General features: G+C 48.1%; 2 protein-coding genes across 6 annotated transcripts in view; one reads left to right on the top strand and one right to left on the bottom strand.

Moving 5' to 3' along the window:
* Positions 1 to 18,355, top strand: part of MCF2L2 (MCF.2 cell line derived transforming sequence-like 2) — a 2,082,183-nt gene that overhangs the window by 1,608,815 nt on the left and 455,013 nt on the right. For all 4 annotated transcript variants that reach the window (XM_078665987.1, XM_078665986.1, XM_078665989.1 and 1 more), the window contains exon 20: positions 13,472 to 13,564. In XM_078665987.1, the coding sequence (XP_078522113.1) occupies positions 13,472 to 13,564 (93 nt within the window). The remainder of the gene's footprint in view (positions 1 to 13,471; positions 13,565 to 18,355) is intronic.
* Positions 1 to 18,355, bottom strand: part of B3GNT5 (UDP-GlcNAc:betaGal beta-1,3-N-acetylglucosaminyltransferase 5) — an 818,869-nt gene that overhangs the window by 551,603 nt on the left and 248,911 nt on the right. The gene's annotated exons all lie outside the window — the stretch shown is intronic.

Genomic DNA, 18,355 nt, shown 5'->3' with positions numbered 1-18,355 from the left:
CTATGCCCCTGCCTCCTTCCTTTTCTGGAGCTGGGTTCTCAGGCAGATGCAATGCAATGCTGGGAGTGAGACAGCAGTAGAGACACATGGAAGAGTAATAGGATTCCTTTCCTGACATTCCATTTTAATCAAAATAAAACCAACAGACACATGGAGAGGGCTCGTGGAGGTAGGAGTGAGCTAATTACCAGCATTTCTGTTGGGGTACATAATGGACTTAGTTCCACATTTTTTACAGCAAGCCAGCTCAGTGGAACTTTTAAGTGAGAAACAGATTTGTACATTATGAGACCAGAATACTTTGGCCTTCCGCAGGGTGATAAAAAAACAGATGCTTATTTTTATGTGAACCAAAATCGTAAAACACACGACTTGGAAACGTGTGTGAGTGTGTATAAATAATGTACTTTTGTGAAAAAGCTGTAAGAAAAAGAAAGTGATCTATATTTTGTGGCTAAACATCTATTAAAGGCCTGCAGGGAAACGTAATGTTTCGGAGTCACCCTTCACCTGTCACTCCTTTGACCAGCACTGAGCAGTGCCAGTCTTCACTCATTGGGGGTGCGGGTGGGGTGAGGGGGAAGGGAGGTGGTGTTGGGTTGGAGCGACCACAACCTCAGAATTGTGTATAAAAGGCCGCTTTATTGAAACAGGTGCACATAACATAATTCCACTGCAAACGCCTTACAAAACTAAGCCTCACTAATCAACTAGATACCTGACCTTAGACCCCGCCCCTAAAATTTCCTTGAGCCCGCCCCCACCCGTACATTACAACATTACAAACAATACAAACAATGCATCAAAGTATACCCCCATCAATTCAACCATCTGTTAAACAATCTCCCCTGCCTGCCTCTTTACAACTGTCAATCACCGAACATGTGTAACCTAACTAGAAATTAACCTGCCTACCCTTTCCCTGTTGACAACCCAAATCCAACAATAACCAAAAAACCTCAGCGAACCCCGGGAAAACTTCCAATAACCCCCACACAACACCTGTTCCAAGCGACAGTACATAGCCAAACCCTTGCTTACCTGTCAACAGAAGCCACCTAAAATCAGAAAAAAGGAAGAAACTAAGCCCCACATACCATAAAAAACAGGGGAGGGCAAAAATGACTCTATGCCAAAGCTCCCGGCCACCAGGTCACCAAACCTAAAATAGTGGCCGGGAGCAGGAGCCCAACGCCTTTATTATTGGGCTCCAATTGGGCTAAAAAACTAGAGCCCAAAAAAAATGGCTAGCATAAAGCCCGCCTCCCGCCCCTCCCAAACTGCCTGGGGGGAGGAGGGGGGACCTCCCTGCGATCGGCTACTTCCCCCCAAACCCCCCTTGGGAGGGAGGGGTGGGGGGGAGCAGACCACAAACTCAGAATTATGTGTAAAAGGCCGCTTTATTGATACAGGTGCACATAACATTATAATTCCTCGGCAAAAGCCTTACAAAACTAAGCCACACTAATCAACCAGATACATGACCCTTGTTCCCGTCCCAGCCCTAAAATTTCCCTGAACCCGCCCCCACCCGTACATTACAGCATTACAAATAATACAAAACAATGCATCAAAGTATACCCCCATCAATTCAACCCATCCGTTAAACAATCTCCCCTGCCTGCCTCTTTACAACTGTCAATCACCGAACATGTGTAACCTAACTAGAAACTAACCTGCCTACCCTTTCCCTGTTGATAACCCAACTCCAACAATAAGCAAAAAACATCTGCCAACCCTGGCAAACTTCCAATTACCCCCACCACCCTGAGAGAAGGGAGTTATTGGTAGCCTACTTTCTACAACACCCCCCCCCCTCCACCCCCCAAGTAGGCTAGCTGGTGTCCATCTAAGTGGAATGCGTCTGACTTTCAAACATCTCAACAACACCTCCCTGATCTCCAGTAAATAAAGGTCCATGCCAAGCCTCGAAAGATGCACTCCGTCATCTCTGAAAAATTACACTGCCTCAAAGTGTATCTCCCTGTGTGTCACTCTTCCATAACTGAGATGGTGACAAAATCTAGACATTTCAGAGTTCACCTTCCTCTGCGCCCTATCAATGGCCCGAGGGTTCAAAGCGCCCCTCCAAACTCTGCGAGGAACCAACTCAGTCCACAAAAAGTGGTACCCCGACCATTGCTCCCTTAAACGTGACCAGTCCTTCTTCATATCCCTCATCAGGACCACACCCTTCACTCAGCAAAAATCGTTCTCGCCAAGTGAATCGACAGAACATTTGCGCACTGGCCCCTCACCATCCATTTATTCAGACATGGAATCAATTCCTTCCAAAGCATCCCTCCATTACCCTTCCAGACAATTTAAAAAAGACTTGCATTAAAACCCAACATTGAACCAAAGTAACACCGGCACGCCTGGACCTCTGCCCATTTGATAAACGAGTGCCACACTATCCATATGGTCAATTCCTTCGATTGGGGTCCAGCCACCGAACCTGTACAGAGAAAAATTAGAATGAGATCACAAAAAGGAAGATGACGCATGCACCTCCTCCGCATTCCTTCTTACATAGCGTTGAAAACAGTCTGAAGACCAGCGCCCCAGTCGCATTATGTCATCCTGCGTCCAGCCCCTGTTGTGTGCCTCTGTTGCTGCCCCAATCCTTAAAGAATGTGTCCCATAGCTAGCCCCCTCCATCCCAATACTGTGCAAAGCCTTCCACCACACCATGCGCAGCTGGTAATCTGTCACCCTCCTCTCACTGGAATGCTTGAAAACCACCTCTTCCCCCTAACCTCCAGACAAAGCTTGCCAACGGCGGGCCCAATGAAGCGGGCACTTAGAAATTAGTACAGCCGCTTCCAGCCTAACCCCTTTTCCTACTCCCTTCTGGTCCGTTTTGGAACTGGCCTGCCAAATATGTATCCCCCCTTCCTCGATGGATACATCTTTCTAAAGAACACCCTTTTTTATCTTGCTGCCTAATAGCTCGGAAACCCTAAACTCCCCAAAAAACATCCACACCATAAGGGTTGAGAACATACAAGCCTCAAAACCGTCCCTCTTAACTGCTGGTAAAGCCTCAAGTAACCGGGCCAACGTCTGCCATGAAAGGGGGCTACGCGCCATACTCTTCCCCCCTTCCCCAGCCCAACCTTCTAACATCCACCTCCCCACTTCCCCCGCTGGCGGGGTGTAACCCCACAGAAGTTTCCCCATGAAAGCAATGCCCGCCAATTTCCAGTTGATGGTAACTTTAGAAAGGCCCCTCTCAATGAGGTCCAAAATAAACGGAATCACATCCCTAGATCGCCGCCAGACCTCAGATCGCTTACAGGCGCCAGATGCCAAGAAATCCCTCTAGGCCAAATTATATGCTGCCAATGAAGACGCCGACAAAGAGCCTAGGACCAGTTGTAGCACCCTACGTTGCCTACATACCATAGAGGATCCAGCATTGGGGTCGGTGTCCTGTCCGCCTCCTTGGCCAGCCCATGGAATCTCTCCAAGTGTGAACAAGACAAAGCATCGGCTATGTCATTGTCCACACCTGGTATATGCAATGCCCTGAAAGCAATGTCGTGTCTGAGGCAACCTAGCACAAAAACCCGCAGCAACTTCAGAATTTGCTCATCTCTTGCGGACTGCCTATTGATGATCTCCACCACTGCCATGTTGTCAACTCGAAACAAAACTTTCTTGTGTGCCAACTCTTCACCCCACAGCCTTAGTGGCACCAGTAACAGGAAAAGCTCTAGGAAAGCTATGCCCCTCCCACTGTTGTGGCCACTGCTCAGCACACCACCTGCCCTGCCAATATAGGCCAAAGTCGTTGCTGCCCGCTGCATCAGAAAAAATCTGCACGTCCCACTGGACGTCCTCCTCCCTGGCCAATGGCACTCCATTAAAAGATTGTAGAAAAAATGACTACATGCGCAAATCCTCCTTCACCCCTGCCGACAGGCGAACATGGTGGTGAGGTAAATGATGACCTGCCAGTGCCAGTGCCCGCCCCAGCTGCCTACAAAAGGTCCTCCCTGCCCTGACCACCCTGCACGCAAAGTTGAGATGACCGAGGAGCACCTGCATGTCCTTTACTGTCACTTTCTGCTTTAACAGCATTCTGTCCAAATGTTCCAACATTTTAACTTTTTTGTCGGCTGGCAAGCGAGCCCGCATTGCCACATAATCTATTTCAATCCCCAAAAAAGACAGCCGTACAGGGTCCCATTGTCTTCTCCAGTGCCAACAGCGCCCCTAGTTCATCCATGAGCTCATGAAAAGTGTCCAGAGCTGTCTGGCATTCAGTGGAGCCCGGTGAACCGTCAAAGAAGAAATCGTCAAAGTAGTGCGTCACCAATGTGTGACCAGTGTGCTGCGTGAAGTACCACTGCAAGAAGGTGCTAAAACATTCAAATAAAGCACACGACATAGAGCAACCCATTGGTAAAGCTTTATCCACGTACCATTTACCTTCTAAATGGATACCCAGAAGATCCCAATCATCTGGATGGACTGAAGCAACCGAAATGCCTACTTTATGTCACATTTAGCCATCGCTGCAGTTGCGCCCGCGGTTACTACTAGTGACATGGCCACAAGGAATATGAAACTGAGGCCGCCTCCTCATCAATAAAATCATTAACTGAAGACCCCTCTGGTCATGAGAGATGCTGAATCAATCTGTATTGCCCCTCCTCTTTTTATGGCACAACCCCGATTGGCGAGATAATCAAGTTCTCCGTTGGCCAATCATCAAAAGGGTCTGCCATTCTCCCTTCACGCACCTCTTTGTTTAGTTTGTCTTGGACCACCTATTTGTGTTCTGCTGCCGATTTTAGGTTATCCGCCCACCGCCTTTGACGTGGGCCCTGGTAACCCAGATGAAACCCCTCGTTGAACCTCTCCAGAAGCACCCGCCTTGCCCTTAGAGTCCCGTACCCCTGCAGGCCTTCTTCCAGCTTTACTATCCTAACTGGCGTAGGAGCCTTTAGACCCAGCACCCTGAGGTCCTTTGCCCCCCCCTATTGTTCTGGCATTGCTGAGATTGTCCCGATGTGCCTGCACCTGGCTGCTGTCATTGCTGGCCTCATTGTGCCTTGCCGCCTCAACAATGAACAAGGGGGTGGTGACCGCTACATTTTGAGCACTCATGCCTGAACCTGCAGTACTCTCTTGTGCACAGGCTTTTAATAAAGTCCCAGCATGCACCTGTTGTTCCAGTTTGTGTTGCGGCTGCGCCTCCCACCTCTCCCCGGGTGGGCTTCGCCTGAAAGGGCTGGTACTCCAAAGGCAAACCGCGAGCTGTAAAGATGGTCTTACTGCCTTTCGCAGCCCCCATCGTGTGCTGCCATAGATCTGTGTCCAATTCCCCCCACTTCGCTTCCGGGTCCCAAGCTATACGGGCCTGGAACTCCTCAAGATATTGGGCCCAAGCGTAGCCACCCCCGTGATCTGGGTCTTTCGAATTACATCCATGTACTTAAAAATTGCCACACAGCGCTCGGGATACTTCTCACAGTAAACGTTGGCGTTGGCGTAAATCAAGAATGCCGGCGTCCAATTCTCTATCGTCAATGGCACCTTAGGCCATTTGGCCATCTCATATTCCTCCTCTTTAGAGCCCTCCTTGGACCTTACTTCCCTGTGTAGCAGCTTCAGCATTACGACCTATTCCCCTTTCCAAATACGCTCCTTGGTTGCCAGCACCTAAGGGCTTTGTCACTCCCATATATGGCAGCTTTTTAATTTTCAACTCCTTACTCTCCAACAATTCCTTACCCGCTCACCCTGCTGCTTCTGTATTCGTCCCATCTCCACATCAGGATTCAAGCAAGCCGGGCCGACGACGCCTGAAATGGCAGAAACCGGTCCCCGGAAGCTTGTTTCCTTCCCAGTACAAGAATTGGCTTGGTAGTTTGGTTTGCCCTGTTCCCATCATGCACTGGGACAGGAACAGACTAATTTGCATATAGCCAAGTTCTGAGCTGGGATGGTGCAGTGAGCTAAAAAACGGTGATGGATCAAGCCCTGATCTTTGGACTGGGTAAGAGTGGTCTGCTTAATTCAGGCACTCTGTTCATCACCACCCCCTTTTCTGAATCATTTTGTCCACCATAAGCGTGGAAGGGTATACTCAGATGTGAGTCCCTTGCTCATTGCACCATCAGGATTCAAGCAAGCCGGGCCGACGACGCCTGAAATGGCAGAAACCGGTCCCCGGAAGCTTGTTTCCTTCCCAGTACAAGAATTGGCTTGGTAGTTTGGTTTGCCCTGTTCCCATCATGCACTGGGACAGGAACAGACTAATTTGCATATAGCCAAGTTCTGAGCTGGGATGGTGCAGTGAGCTAAAAAACGGTGATGGATCAAGCCCTGATCTTCGGACTGGGTAAGAGTGGTCTGCTTAATTCAGGCACTCTGTTCATCACCACCCCCTTTTCTGAATCATTTTGTCCACCATAAGCGTGGAAGGGTATACTTAGATGTGAGTCCCTTGCTCATTGCACCATCAGGATTCAAGCAAGCCGGGCCGACGACGCCTGAAATGGCAGAAACCGGTCCCCGGAAGCTTGTTTCCTTCCCAGTACAAGAATTGGCTTGGTAGTTTGGTTTGCCCTGTTCCCATCATGCACTGGGACAGGAACAGACTAATTTGCATATAGCCAAGTTCTGAGCTGGAATGGTGCAGTGAGCTAAAAAACGGTGATGGATCAAGCCCTGATCTTTGGACTGGGTAAGAGTGGTCTGCTTAATTCAGGCACTCTGTTCATCACCACCCCCTTTTCTGAATCATTTTGTCCACCATAAGCGTGGAAGGGTATACTCAGATGTGAGTCCCTTGCTCATTGCACCATCAGGATTCAAGCAAGCTGGGCCGACGACGCCTGAAATGGCAGAAACCGGTCCCCGGAAGCTTGTTTCCTTCCCAGTACAAGAATTGGCTTGGTAGTTTGGTTTGCCCTGTTCCCATCATGCACTGGGACAGGAACAGACTAATTTGCATATAGCCAAGTTCTGAGCTGGGATGGTGCAGTGAGCTAAAAAACGGTGATGGATCAAGCCCTGATCTTTGGACTGGGTAAGAGTGGTCTGCTTAATTCAGGCACTCTGTTCATCACCACCCCCTTTTCTGAATCAACCTTAGGCCTTTTGGCCATCTCATATTCCTCCTCTTTAGAGCCCTCCTTGGACCTTACTTCCCTGTGTAGCAGCTTCAGCATTACGACCTATTCCCCTTTCCAAATACGCTCCTTGGTTGCCAGCACCTAAGGGCTTTGTCACTCCCATATATGGCAGCTTTTTAATTTTCAACTCCTTACTCTCCAACAATTCCTTACCCGCTCACCCTGCTGCTTCTGTATTCGTCCCATCTCCACTTTTGCGCCCTGCGCTGCTCCCCCGTCCTCTATTCCTACCCCCATATCCTTAACATACATGCTCCTTGTGTAATCTCCCGTCAATCTCACCCCCACCCCCTCATCCCCCGTCCCCACAGACACTATCTTAGGTTTGGCCTGTGCTCTACTGGTTTCACCTGGCTCTAAGGAGGGTGCCCGGACAGACACTGACCGTCTTGCCACTGGCTCTGTCCGATCCGCTGCCCGCGGAGCCCTTACTTTGGGGCCGTGCTCTCTCCTTATTTCCAACGTTGGTGCCCTTTTATGCGGTGCCACCGCTGGTGCCTGCAAAATACTAGGAAAAACATGAGGGCCCCCACTCCTCACTCTTCCGCAATTCCCCTTCTCCGGGGCTGTCCTCATCATAATCCAACACAATAGGCTCCTCCACCTGGAGCTCTTCATTAGCAAAATCAACACCACGGGCCCTACTGAACCCAGCATGCCCTACACTGCCCCTACCGGACCTGGCATGCACTCCTTGAAGAGGAGCCGACTGTACACGCCGATACTCCCCCAAGCGTTAACCTCTCTGGGATTCCGCCGCCGCTGGTGTAGCAGACCAGCTTCACCAGCTTGTCGTTGGGGCCAGCGAGGTTGTACCGGACCTTCGTGTGCTGGTCGCGACGGGATCCCCCACCGGTACGGAATGCGCAGCGCAAGGTTCCACCCTCCCATCACCTCAGTGTAAATGGGCAGCTCCCCTCCCTACCGAGTCAGCTGCGCAGCGTCGCTCTGTGCCCTGTAAAGAAAAAGTTTGGAAAGATGTGCTGGGTCACTCACTTCTGACTGCTACGCCTGCACCCTGCCAGCCTGGGGCCAACGCCCCGGCCAGCCTCCCCTTGTTTTGACATGCCTGCCCCAACCTTCCAGCCCATACCAAAGGGGTGGCATCCCCCCTTCTTCCTCCCCACTCCATTCCAAGATGGCCTCAATCACAGCTGGTGCGGGGCCCCAACCCGACCCCCTTTCTCCCTTGCTCCCTCCCCTCCGAGTCCCACCCGAGGGCCTCCCCTGCCACCATCCCCAGCCTGAGACTCTGCCGGCCTGCGCACGTCCAACACACCCCCAGAGCCAACTGACAATCCAACTGCTCCCCACTAATGCCAGTCCGCACCCCTTCTGACCATGAAGGAAAAATGTCCACACCCTCCCAAGCCGGGCCTTCCCCTGCCGGATCGAGCTCAACCGGCATATCATACTCAGGCCCCATCGCACCACTCCCGGACCCGACCCCCAACTCCATGTCCCAGGCCCCCTGGGTGAGGGCCCCGAGCCCACCCTGACTATGGGAAGGAAATACCCTGGAGGACACAGCTCCTTCACTGGCTGGCACCCTTTGGTGCCCCTCCCACTCTGGCCCATTAGCCATCCCCCTTGGAGCTCCCCAACAGACCAAGTCCCCCCCTCCCAGAATAATGAGGCGAAAAAAGAAGAGGGCTACCCAAATTCCCCTCCACGCCTAACTCCGCCTCCCAACTTGAAACATTTTCTATCCCAGTGCCCCGCAAATGAGAATAGAAACCTCCTGTCTCCAAAACCACGGTGCTAGGAGCGGGCAAAATTGGACTCTCGCTGCCCTCCACCCCGCTGCTCCGCACTTCCCTACTCATAACAAATGCAGAAGAGTCCCTCGGCTCCCCGCCCGCCTCCAAACCTTACCAACCCCCTCACAGTCAAGTGGACAGTACACGGACCCCTAGGCAGCCCGCCGTCACCTGCGTTATATGAAACACGACCAGCCGACAATGAGGCCGAGAGCCGCTTGCTGCCCCGCCCGCTTCACGCTCGCAGCGGGCGCAGAGCCGGCCCTCACCACAGGCCTTGAAGCCCGTGACAACTCCTGCTGGTCTGCCGCCGGCTCGCCCCGCCTCACACAGATTCCTCTTCCCCAAGCGCTGCACCGCCCGCCGGGGGCAGCTACACCCCCCCCCCCCTCCCCCCCAAAGCCACCCTTCGCGTAACCCTTGTGTGGCATTCTTAGCTAAGTAATGATTGTGGAGAGAGGCGGGGTGTGGCCACTGCCATGGATGTACATTGTTAACGATTTTAATGCTGTATGCTATTACCACCTATGGCAGACCTTTGGTTTACCTACAGAGGGACCCAGGGGGAAGCTGCACGAAAGTTGAAGATTTCTAAAGACGGACGGATAGTGTCAATGTCTGCTTCGTCTCTCGCAGAACTTCCGTTTCTTCCCCACCCTCTCTTGCTCCAGGGTGAGGTCACAGGCGAAGTGCCTGGTACAGGTCTGGAGTACCGGTGAAAGCAGCGGTGACTGCAGTGCTGCTTAAGGTGTGTGTGCAATGGACTATTAGGAGTGTAGCAGACAACCTGCTGAAAACATGGCTGGGGAAAGGGAGCACCTGGGAGAGGGCACCCCCCAGTTGCTATTTTTAATGCGGCCCAACCCTGAAAGTGCTGGTCACGGTTTCTCCAACCAAATTTAGATTTTTAAATGAATACAGAGTCATTGCGCAGCGTCTCGAGGGAGCAGTTACGGTACCTCACCATGTAATACATAGTTGCCTGCACATGTTAGGCTTAAAAGAAAGCCCTGATGGGGTAATGCTGCACCTACGACAGAAATGCAGTGTGTATGCAATAACCCTCCAGCCACCATTTACTGTACCTAAAAGCCCTGCAAAATGCAGCACTGCCTGTCAGTACGGAGATTCTCGCCAAGCATCCCAGTTTCTGAAGCTGGATACGTGAAAGCTGAAACTTGTGGCGCACAGAAAAAATTAACTGAACTGGCTCTGTGCAGCAGAGGGATCCCACAGTCTCAAAGTAAAGCCAGATGATTAAGTACAATGCAAGGTGGCTTGATGCTGCGATGGGTGGAAAAGACAGCGGTTCCAGCCGGAGTCCTGGCGTGGTTGGACTGGCTAAGTGCAGCAGCGGGATCCCGCGGACCCACACCAAAGCAACATAAGTAGACAGCCGCGCAGAACCAAAGAAATGTGTGCCCCCCATTTTAGAAGATACAGTTCACCATGACAGGCTGCAACAATTGTAAACAAGCAGACTGGGTGCAACAGACAACCGGGCGCTGCGCTGAAACATAAAGCACGGTACCCATGCATATAGCTATGTGTTCCTGCACAACCTGGCAGAGGAAATTAACAATTGTAAAGCAGATGGTTTGGTGGTGCCAATAGAAGTCCGCGACTGGGAGAAAGCACTGATGCTCGACATAAATGAGTTCTCCCAAAGGTCAATTAAGGATGCAAGCGCAAGGAACCTGTACGTGGCCGGTGCTCCTCAGCCTTAAACGGAAGTGAGGTGTCAACCGAGTGAACGAGTTAGGAGGTAGCTAAGAAGATAGACACTGGACTGAGCCTATGGCAAGCAGGAGGTGGGAATAAAGTGACTTGTACTGAAGACAGCAGGTCTTGCAGACAGCACATGCGCGCTGATGCTCGACCTAAAAATGATGTTTAATTTTCCACGTCAACAAACGATTCAAACCCCTCGAGAGGGTTGCCAGTACAGCTAACTCTAAAAATCGTATAACTTTGCTCTACTGAACGGCACAGTGGAATATGCCTGTAAGAGACAACACGGCTAGGGCAAGGTGAGAAGCAGACCTAGGCCCACTGACAGATGACATGTGTAAGTACTGCTGAGCACAAACTGGAGAACTATGACCCAGCAACAGGCTGCAACTGATCCATTACCTAAGCCTTAATAGGTTGTTCTATGCACCAGCAGCGCTACACAGGTGGGGGGTAAGGGAGGAATCCAGATGTGCTTGTTGTGGTGCAGAGGATGCAGACTTTTTCCACTTAGCTTGGGCATGCACATGGGGCTACTGGTTCTGGTGTGGGGTGTTTGCTACACTACAAATCATCACAGAGGCCCTGTGGCCCGCCTCCTTGGGTGGATACAAAGTGTCCCCCATACAACACGCAGATTCATATCATTCACCCTCCTGCTGGCCCAGAGGCTGGTGACGGGGTAGAGAACGAGTACCATCAACTAAACAGTGGTTATTGGAACTGACATATTGCAACATACAACTTGAACTCTAATATGAACTCCTCTCAGAAGCCTCTTGTGTCAGAGACATATGGCCCCCCCTCTGATGCTATTTGTTGCAAACAGCCAACATGGGCAAGTAGGGGCAAACTGTAAGTGATCTATAGATCCATCATTCTGCTTGATGAAGTACCTACACTGCAAGTAGCAAGAGGGTGCTTGCGGTTGGAACAGTGTTGCCCAGTCATAGAAGGAAACTTGCTTGCGCAATGTAACTTAACATGGTATGCTGCTCTGCTGCCCTTTCTTTTTTTTTTCTTTTTTTTGTAATGCAACTGCATATAAAACTCAATAAAAAATGACAAAATATATGTACTCTTGGCTCCAAAGAGGGTTCAGAGAAGACGGTGGAACAACAGAAAACATTGTTTCCCTGACCCTACTTCTGCATAAAACAATAAGCAACTGAAGTTGGATGCTTAGGCATAGATGGGGCCTTGGATAGTTGTCTAGGTGGGAACCTCATGGTTACAAATTGTGATTCAGGTGAAGGACTGTGAGCTTTGGCAATTTTCTTCCCACCATCCCCAGAATTATTTGAACCTGCTTTTAGAAGTTGAAGGCACTTTGCCTGATGAAGAAGACTTGGTTGAGGATCTGTGCACCGAGTGCGCTTTTTTTTTAGGTTTTCAGCTACCTGCGAGCCATTGTGTCTGGCATAATAACAGACAACCTTCTCTATTTACGGTTTTAGTAGAAAACTGCCAATCTTGCAGTCTTTGGTCTTGATGGGAGGGAAAATGCGGTAAATACAATCCTTATGAGGGTCTTCCACATGCCATCTCAAGCATTTTTGGTTGACTCTAACATGTTTTGTCCACATTCTTTAGACAACCCAATGGAATCAGAATTCGCATAGGGTAAGATATGCAAAGATCTCAAAGATAAAGCTGAAAAAAATGATTTGTCTGTAAACTGTTAAGCAGAGCTCAGGTTGATTCCCTTTATATGTGACATTTGGTAGAAATCTGAGGTGGTCTTTGGGGAGGGAATGGTGTTCACTCTTCTTTCGGCCTTGATAGCTGAAGCTAAGGCCTTTCACTCTCTGTTTCACATTATACTGCTGTTTTAAATCCGCCATGAGACTCCCTACTCGATGATAGGTAATGATTAATAAATGTAAATCTATGAATGATTCAATACTGGAGAACAAGGTTTATAAGTGATCACGTTTGCTTTTACATAATAGGATCTTATTAACATTCATTCACAACCAGAACACCAGCTCAAGACCCATTCAAAGAATGGTAGGATACAAGAGAACTGGAAGAACAGGAGAAAATCGCTAAGAATAATTTCATGTCATTTAAAAAGGTCTGCAGAGAGGTCTGATCCTCTCCGAACCTCACGCCCCCAATATCAAATCACTTTGATGCCAGACAGCAGCAAACAGCTTTGTAAGAAATGTCTAACTAGTAGTCGGTGGTAAGAAGCAGGTCAAACAGAATCTACACAAAGAGAATCACAGTCTCTGTGGATTGCTGATAAACACTTTTTGATATATATTGCATTTCCTGGGGAATTGCACTGAAGTCGGAACACAATATCGACTAAACGGAACTAGTGAATAAGTGTGAACCCTCCATCTCCAAACGAAATTTCTATCCCCAAACCGAGCGGACACCTGCATGATGGTAGAGAAAAAAATAAAAAATGTGTATGTTACGCGTGCTTGTGTGTTGATGAAATAAAATTACTTATGTGTCCATGGAAAGTACATCTGAGTCTGGCGACGAATAAAACTTGAAACTTTAAAAGCATAGTTTGCATATACTTAATTAAAATATACTATCGGAATACAAGTGTTTCCATATGAAGACAAAAGTAATTAAGAATGGTGGTTACAGAGAAATTAAAATGTGCAGTTCTAGCAATTGACATTTTCTAGGTATAAAGAAATGTGTGTTTTAGGTGAAGTTCTTTAAGTCACAAACTGAGTTACTGTATCTCAGTGTATCCCACACAATCATATTTAATTTTCAGCTCTGCATTAATTAATGGAAACACGTGCTGGTCTTTTATTAAGAAAATGTTATATTTTTCTTTCAATTCTCACTCACCAAAAGGACTGTCAACGAAAACTGGATCACAAACTTTCTCTTGATGCATATCTTCTAAAGCCAGTCCAGAGGATAACGAAGTATCAGCTGCTATTGAAGGTACATCTGAACAAAAATGTTGTTAATCTCAACATATTCCCCAGCCCCAGAAGTGTGTGTAGTTTTAAGTCCACACCAAGAATTTAAATGTCAATGAAGCAAAAACATTTTACTTTTTACTTCTGGCTTAACAGCGCAGCTGCCACTTTACCTTATGTAATCACTAGAAATAAGAGCAGTCCTGCCGCTAAAAGGTGGGGTTAAAGTTCAGCCCATATGTTAATCTTCCGCTCTTACAAGACTTTGATTGGGAAGAAGGAATGCGCTTCTGCTGAAAAATAATGTTTCCATTCCACTTTTGCCGTGAGGGAAATCCTATGCTCTACACAGGGCACCTTTGGTTATGGTGGAAAGCCAATAATCAATGCTTATCTGTTTATTATGACTGGGCTCATTAATTCTTGTTGACAGCCGTTTCATTGCTTGGAATCTCACAGATTACCTTATTAGGCAGGTGGTTTGGTGTTGGGTACTTCCCTCTAACACAAAGACTAGAAGACTTCACTGTGATAATCCTCGTTAGAGCTTTATGTTGTTTTGCCAACTGTCATTCTATATATTTGTGAGTTTGTGATGGTATGCCTGATGGTTGCCTTTTAGGCAAGCTTATGCAGTGGGAATGAGTTGGTTATGGTGACAAACCAACAATAAAAGCTATAGGCCTCATTGGTTCATTGAGAAACGCTATGTCAGATGCCATAGGTTTGATCTCTTTATTACATAAAGTTATGACATAGTAAGTGTTGGACCTGGCCCTTGTTGCAAGGTTATCCCAAACATTTTGCCTTCTTCCTTATTTTTTGGACTCCCTTTTTGTTGGCTTTAGGACTCTGGGCACTCTGCCACTGCTAATCAGAGCTAAAGTGTATGTGCTCTCTTCTTTAAACATGGTATGATTGGTTTACACCTGGTTGGCATATTTAATTTACAGAGTACCGTTAGGAGCAGGTAAACAACTTCACTTAAGGCGTTAAAGAAAGCCCTCACTCACCAGTGTTGTGCAAAGAAAAGGTAAGGTAAGGTAGGTAAGGGTGGGCCTTAGAGAGTCCATACCACCAGGGTTTAATACACGCTGAGTCCTGATGAATGCCAGGTAAATTCATACCGTTTCGTGGCTGATACATGTCGACTGATAAATAGGAAACTACCACTTAACTAATTGTGGACGAATTTCCAACACATAATTTTAATCTATAAGTCCTTAGTGATCATTAAAATAAAGTTATTTTTGATACACTACTGACTATTTTTAACTATCCACCACTCACTAATTTTCTTTGCAAAACACTGCCTGAACCCACCAACCCGCTCCGCAGTAGATCTGGCGTTGTAGCACACAAAAGAGACACTCGGTCTCTTTTGTGGGGCCCGATGATGAAGCATGTCATCACTAGGTGGTGAGTGAGGGCTTTCTTTAACGCCTTAAGTGAAGTCGTTTACCTGCTCCTAACGGTGGCTAAATACTACCATTGGATACTCTTTTCTTGTTGAGTGATTAATACTGGGGTATAAGAGTATCACTCTACTCTCCCTGCCTCTCTTTTTGTTTGGACATATTTAATTTACATGCAAGTACCTTGTACAATGGTACCCCATATAGCCAGGGTCTGTAAATTAAATGCTACTAGTGGGCCTGCAGCACTGCTTGCATCACCCATAGAAGTTTCAAACCTGTCTCTGGCCACTGCCACAGTCGGGCCTGCGTGCACAGTTTACTGCCACATTGTCTTGCCATTTAAAGTTACTTGCCAAGCCTGAAACTCCCCCTTTTCTACATATAGGTCATCCTTAAGGTAGACTCTAGGTAGCCCTATGGACAGGGTGCTGTGTAGGTAAAAGGTAGGACATGTTCCATCATTGTGTGGCATGTCCTGTAGTGACAGCCTATTTGGTTTCTCACTGCTGCAAAGCCTGAACCTCTTATAGGTTTGCTTTGGGAATTCCCGGATTTTTTTCAGTGGTAATTTCTGATCTGAAAGGAGTAGTGTTGCCATGTTTGGTATAGTGGTGATAAATCCTGCTTTTTGGTGAAGGTGGATTTTCCAGCACTATTTTAGAAATGACAGTTTTAGAAAGTGGCCATTTCCATGTGCTTATGACTCTTTGTGCCTTGCAATCTGACTCCAATCAACGACTGGTTTAGACTGACAGGGGCTGTTTGTGCATTCAGTCTCCACAGTCACACAAAAGGAGCTGAAGTGTGACGCCCGCAAATCCTGAAAGAATATCACCAGGTTAATGGATCTTCCTGAGCTAGAGTGGTGGGAGGAGTTGTCACTGACACCTAAACAGGGATATGCCTGCCCTCTCACAATGCACTCCAACCCCCTTCTAGTGTGTCTGGAGCAAGGGCTGGGACTAAATGGGGGGGGTTGTGCACTTCTAAAATTCCTTTGAAGTGACCTCCACATCAAAGCCATTTTGAGCATAATTATAGGGGCTATGACCCCACATTTTAGTACACTACTGGACCTACAAGAAAACTCTGCTGGAGTACAGGCTGCTGCGCTAGGAGGATTGTCAATCTGCTGTGAGTGACTGTTCCCAGGAACTGCTGCCCAGCTTTGGTGTGCTGCCCTGCCACCTGCTAACCTCTGCCCTGCAAAAGAGGATCCTAGGACTTTCCCACAGTGACTCCAAGGGCCTAGTTCCAGTTCTTACAGTGGTCTCCAGGTCATCAAGGACCATGTGTCCCATCTCAGCTTGCTTCTTGTGACAAGAGCATGTCTGTTTCAGCAGTAGGGATTAGGCGTGGTACCTCATTTTTTTCTCTAGAGCTCCCTACCTACAACAAGCCTGCCTTGTGCCTTTCTGTTTTCCAAACATGTGCTTTCCCGTCACACTTCACATTTTGCCACCCGACCCGAGCGGTCTTGGGATTTTGCTGTGCTCCTCACTGCTTAGTGAAAATTTGCTTTGCCTGTTCTGATGACCGGACCCAAGCGGTCCACACATTGCTGTCCTGCGCTCCTTGCAGTTTGAAAGGGCAGTTTGTTTTCCTCCACTGGGATTTGCGGGAGAAGCCTTGCTGGAGCTCCCTGGTCTGCCTGGAATTGCCGTAAGGAGTCTAACAGGGCCACACATTCCTTCTGGGGACGAATGTTTGTTGCTACAATGCATATAGTTGGTCATGTAATGCTTCTGCAATGTCTCTAATTCTGTAGGTGATATGACTGCTGTGTCTGTGGAGGTTAAGGCTGCATTACCACCTGGGTAGATATAGTTGATGTTGTGATCCGGCAAATTACAAATTACCGTAGCACGCGTAATAGGCATGCAGATGCCTCTGAGACCTTTACTTGTACTTTAATTACCGTATTGCTGGTAGTGGGCGGACCGGCATTTCTGTACCCCAATGATTTCATGCCTTATTACCATATAAACCAGAATGGGAGCACAGGTATGCCGTGCCCTATGATTTCATGACAATATGTGGTGATGCATGTGCTTATGGTAATACCTATGATTTATATGTTTTTCTTCTAAATAATCCGCTGCATGTTATGCCCTGATGTATGATGTATGTTGTTTCTATTCTTGCACTGTCAGGATTATGAGTACTAGTTGAGGGTGTGCATCATATGCACAGTTTTGGTGATTTGTTACATGTTTGGTCTATGTGATGTGTACAATATATTATAGCTTCATGTGTGGAGTCTCTTTTGTGGTGTATTTATTGTCTTTCTGGTGTGTTGTACTGCTCTGTGTCAAGCTATTGGGGATGATCACAAGTTATCTTTGGTGTGTAACTTACTTGCCCTGACTAGAGTGGTGAGTTCTGCCTGGCTTAGGTGCATACCCTAGCCAACCAGACATGCCATTTCTAACAGTTGGCTTGGCTTATTTACTGTGAAAAGTATGTTAACATTAAAGACAATATTCCATTTAGGATGGACTATTATTGCACTCTGTTTAAATTGAGCAAAATATTATTGCAAGATGGCAGTCCACTTACATATAAATTTGTATTTCTTTTTTATTGCAAGCATATATCTGCCTTGTTTAGGCAGTAGCCGTGTAGGGGGGCGTGGCCACGAGCCAAGCATGCCGACGAGCTTTGAGCTAGCTCCGTCGTAATCCCCAAACACTAGCGGTTTATCCTGTTTCCCGAGCCCTACGGGAAATCTGCCCAGGCTCCACAGACTCTAGGGACGAGGCGCCCGCTGTGGCGTGAATTATTTTGTCCACCCTAAGCGTGGAAGGGTATACTCAGATGTGAGTCCCTTGCTCATTGCACCATCAGGATTCAAGCAAGCCGGGCCGAAGACGGCTGAAATGCCAGAAACCGGTCCCCGGAAGCTTGTTTCCTTCCCAGTGTAAGAATTGGCTTTTGTAGTCGGGTCTGCCCTGTTCCCATGATGCACTGGGCCAGGGACAGACTAATTTGCATACAGCCAGGTTCTGAAACTGGGATGGTGCAATGAGCTAAAAAACGGTGTTGGATCTAGCCCTGATCTCTTGACTGGGTGAGAGTATTCTGCTTAATTCCGAGACTCTGTCCATCACCACCCCTTGTTGTAAATTATTTTGTCCACCCTAAGCGTGGAAGGGTATACTCAGATGTGAGTCCCTTGCTCATTGCACCATCAGGATTCAAGCAAGCCGGGCCGAAGACGGCTGAAATGCCAGAAACCGGTCCCCGGAAGCTTGTTTCCTTCCCAGTGTAAGAATTGGCTTTTGTAGTCTGGTCTGCCCTGTTCCCATGATGCACTGGGCCAGGGACAGACTAATTTGCATACAGCCAGGTTCTGAAACTGGGATGGTGCAATGAGCTAAAAAACGGTGTTGGAT

Source organism: Lissotriton helveticus, chromosome 11, assembly GCF_964261635.1.
Source record: "Lissotriton helveticus chromosome 11, aLisHel1.1, whole genome shotgun sequence".
NCBI classification, from domain to species: domain Eukaryota; kingdom Metazoa; phylum Chordata; class Amphibia; order Caudata; family Salamandridae; genus Lissotriton; species Lissotriton helveticus.
This window is presented reverse-complemented; position numbering and strand designations above follow the sequence as displayed.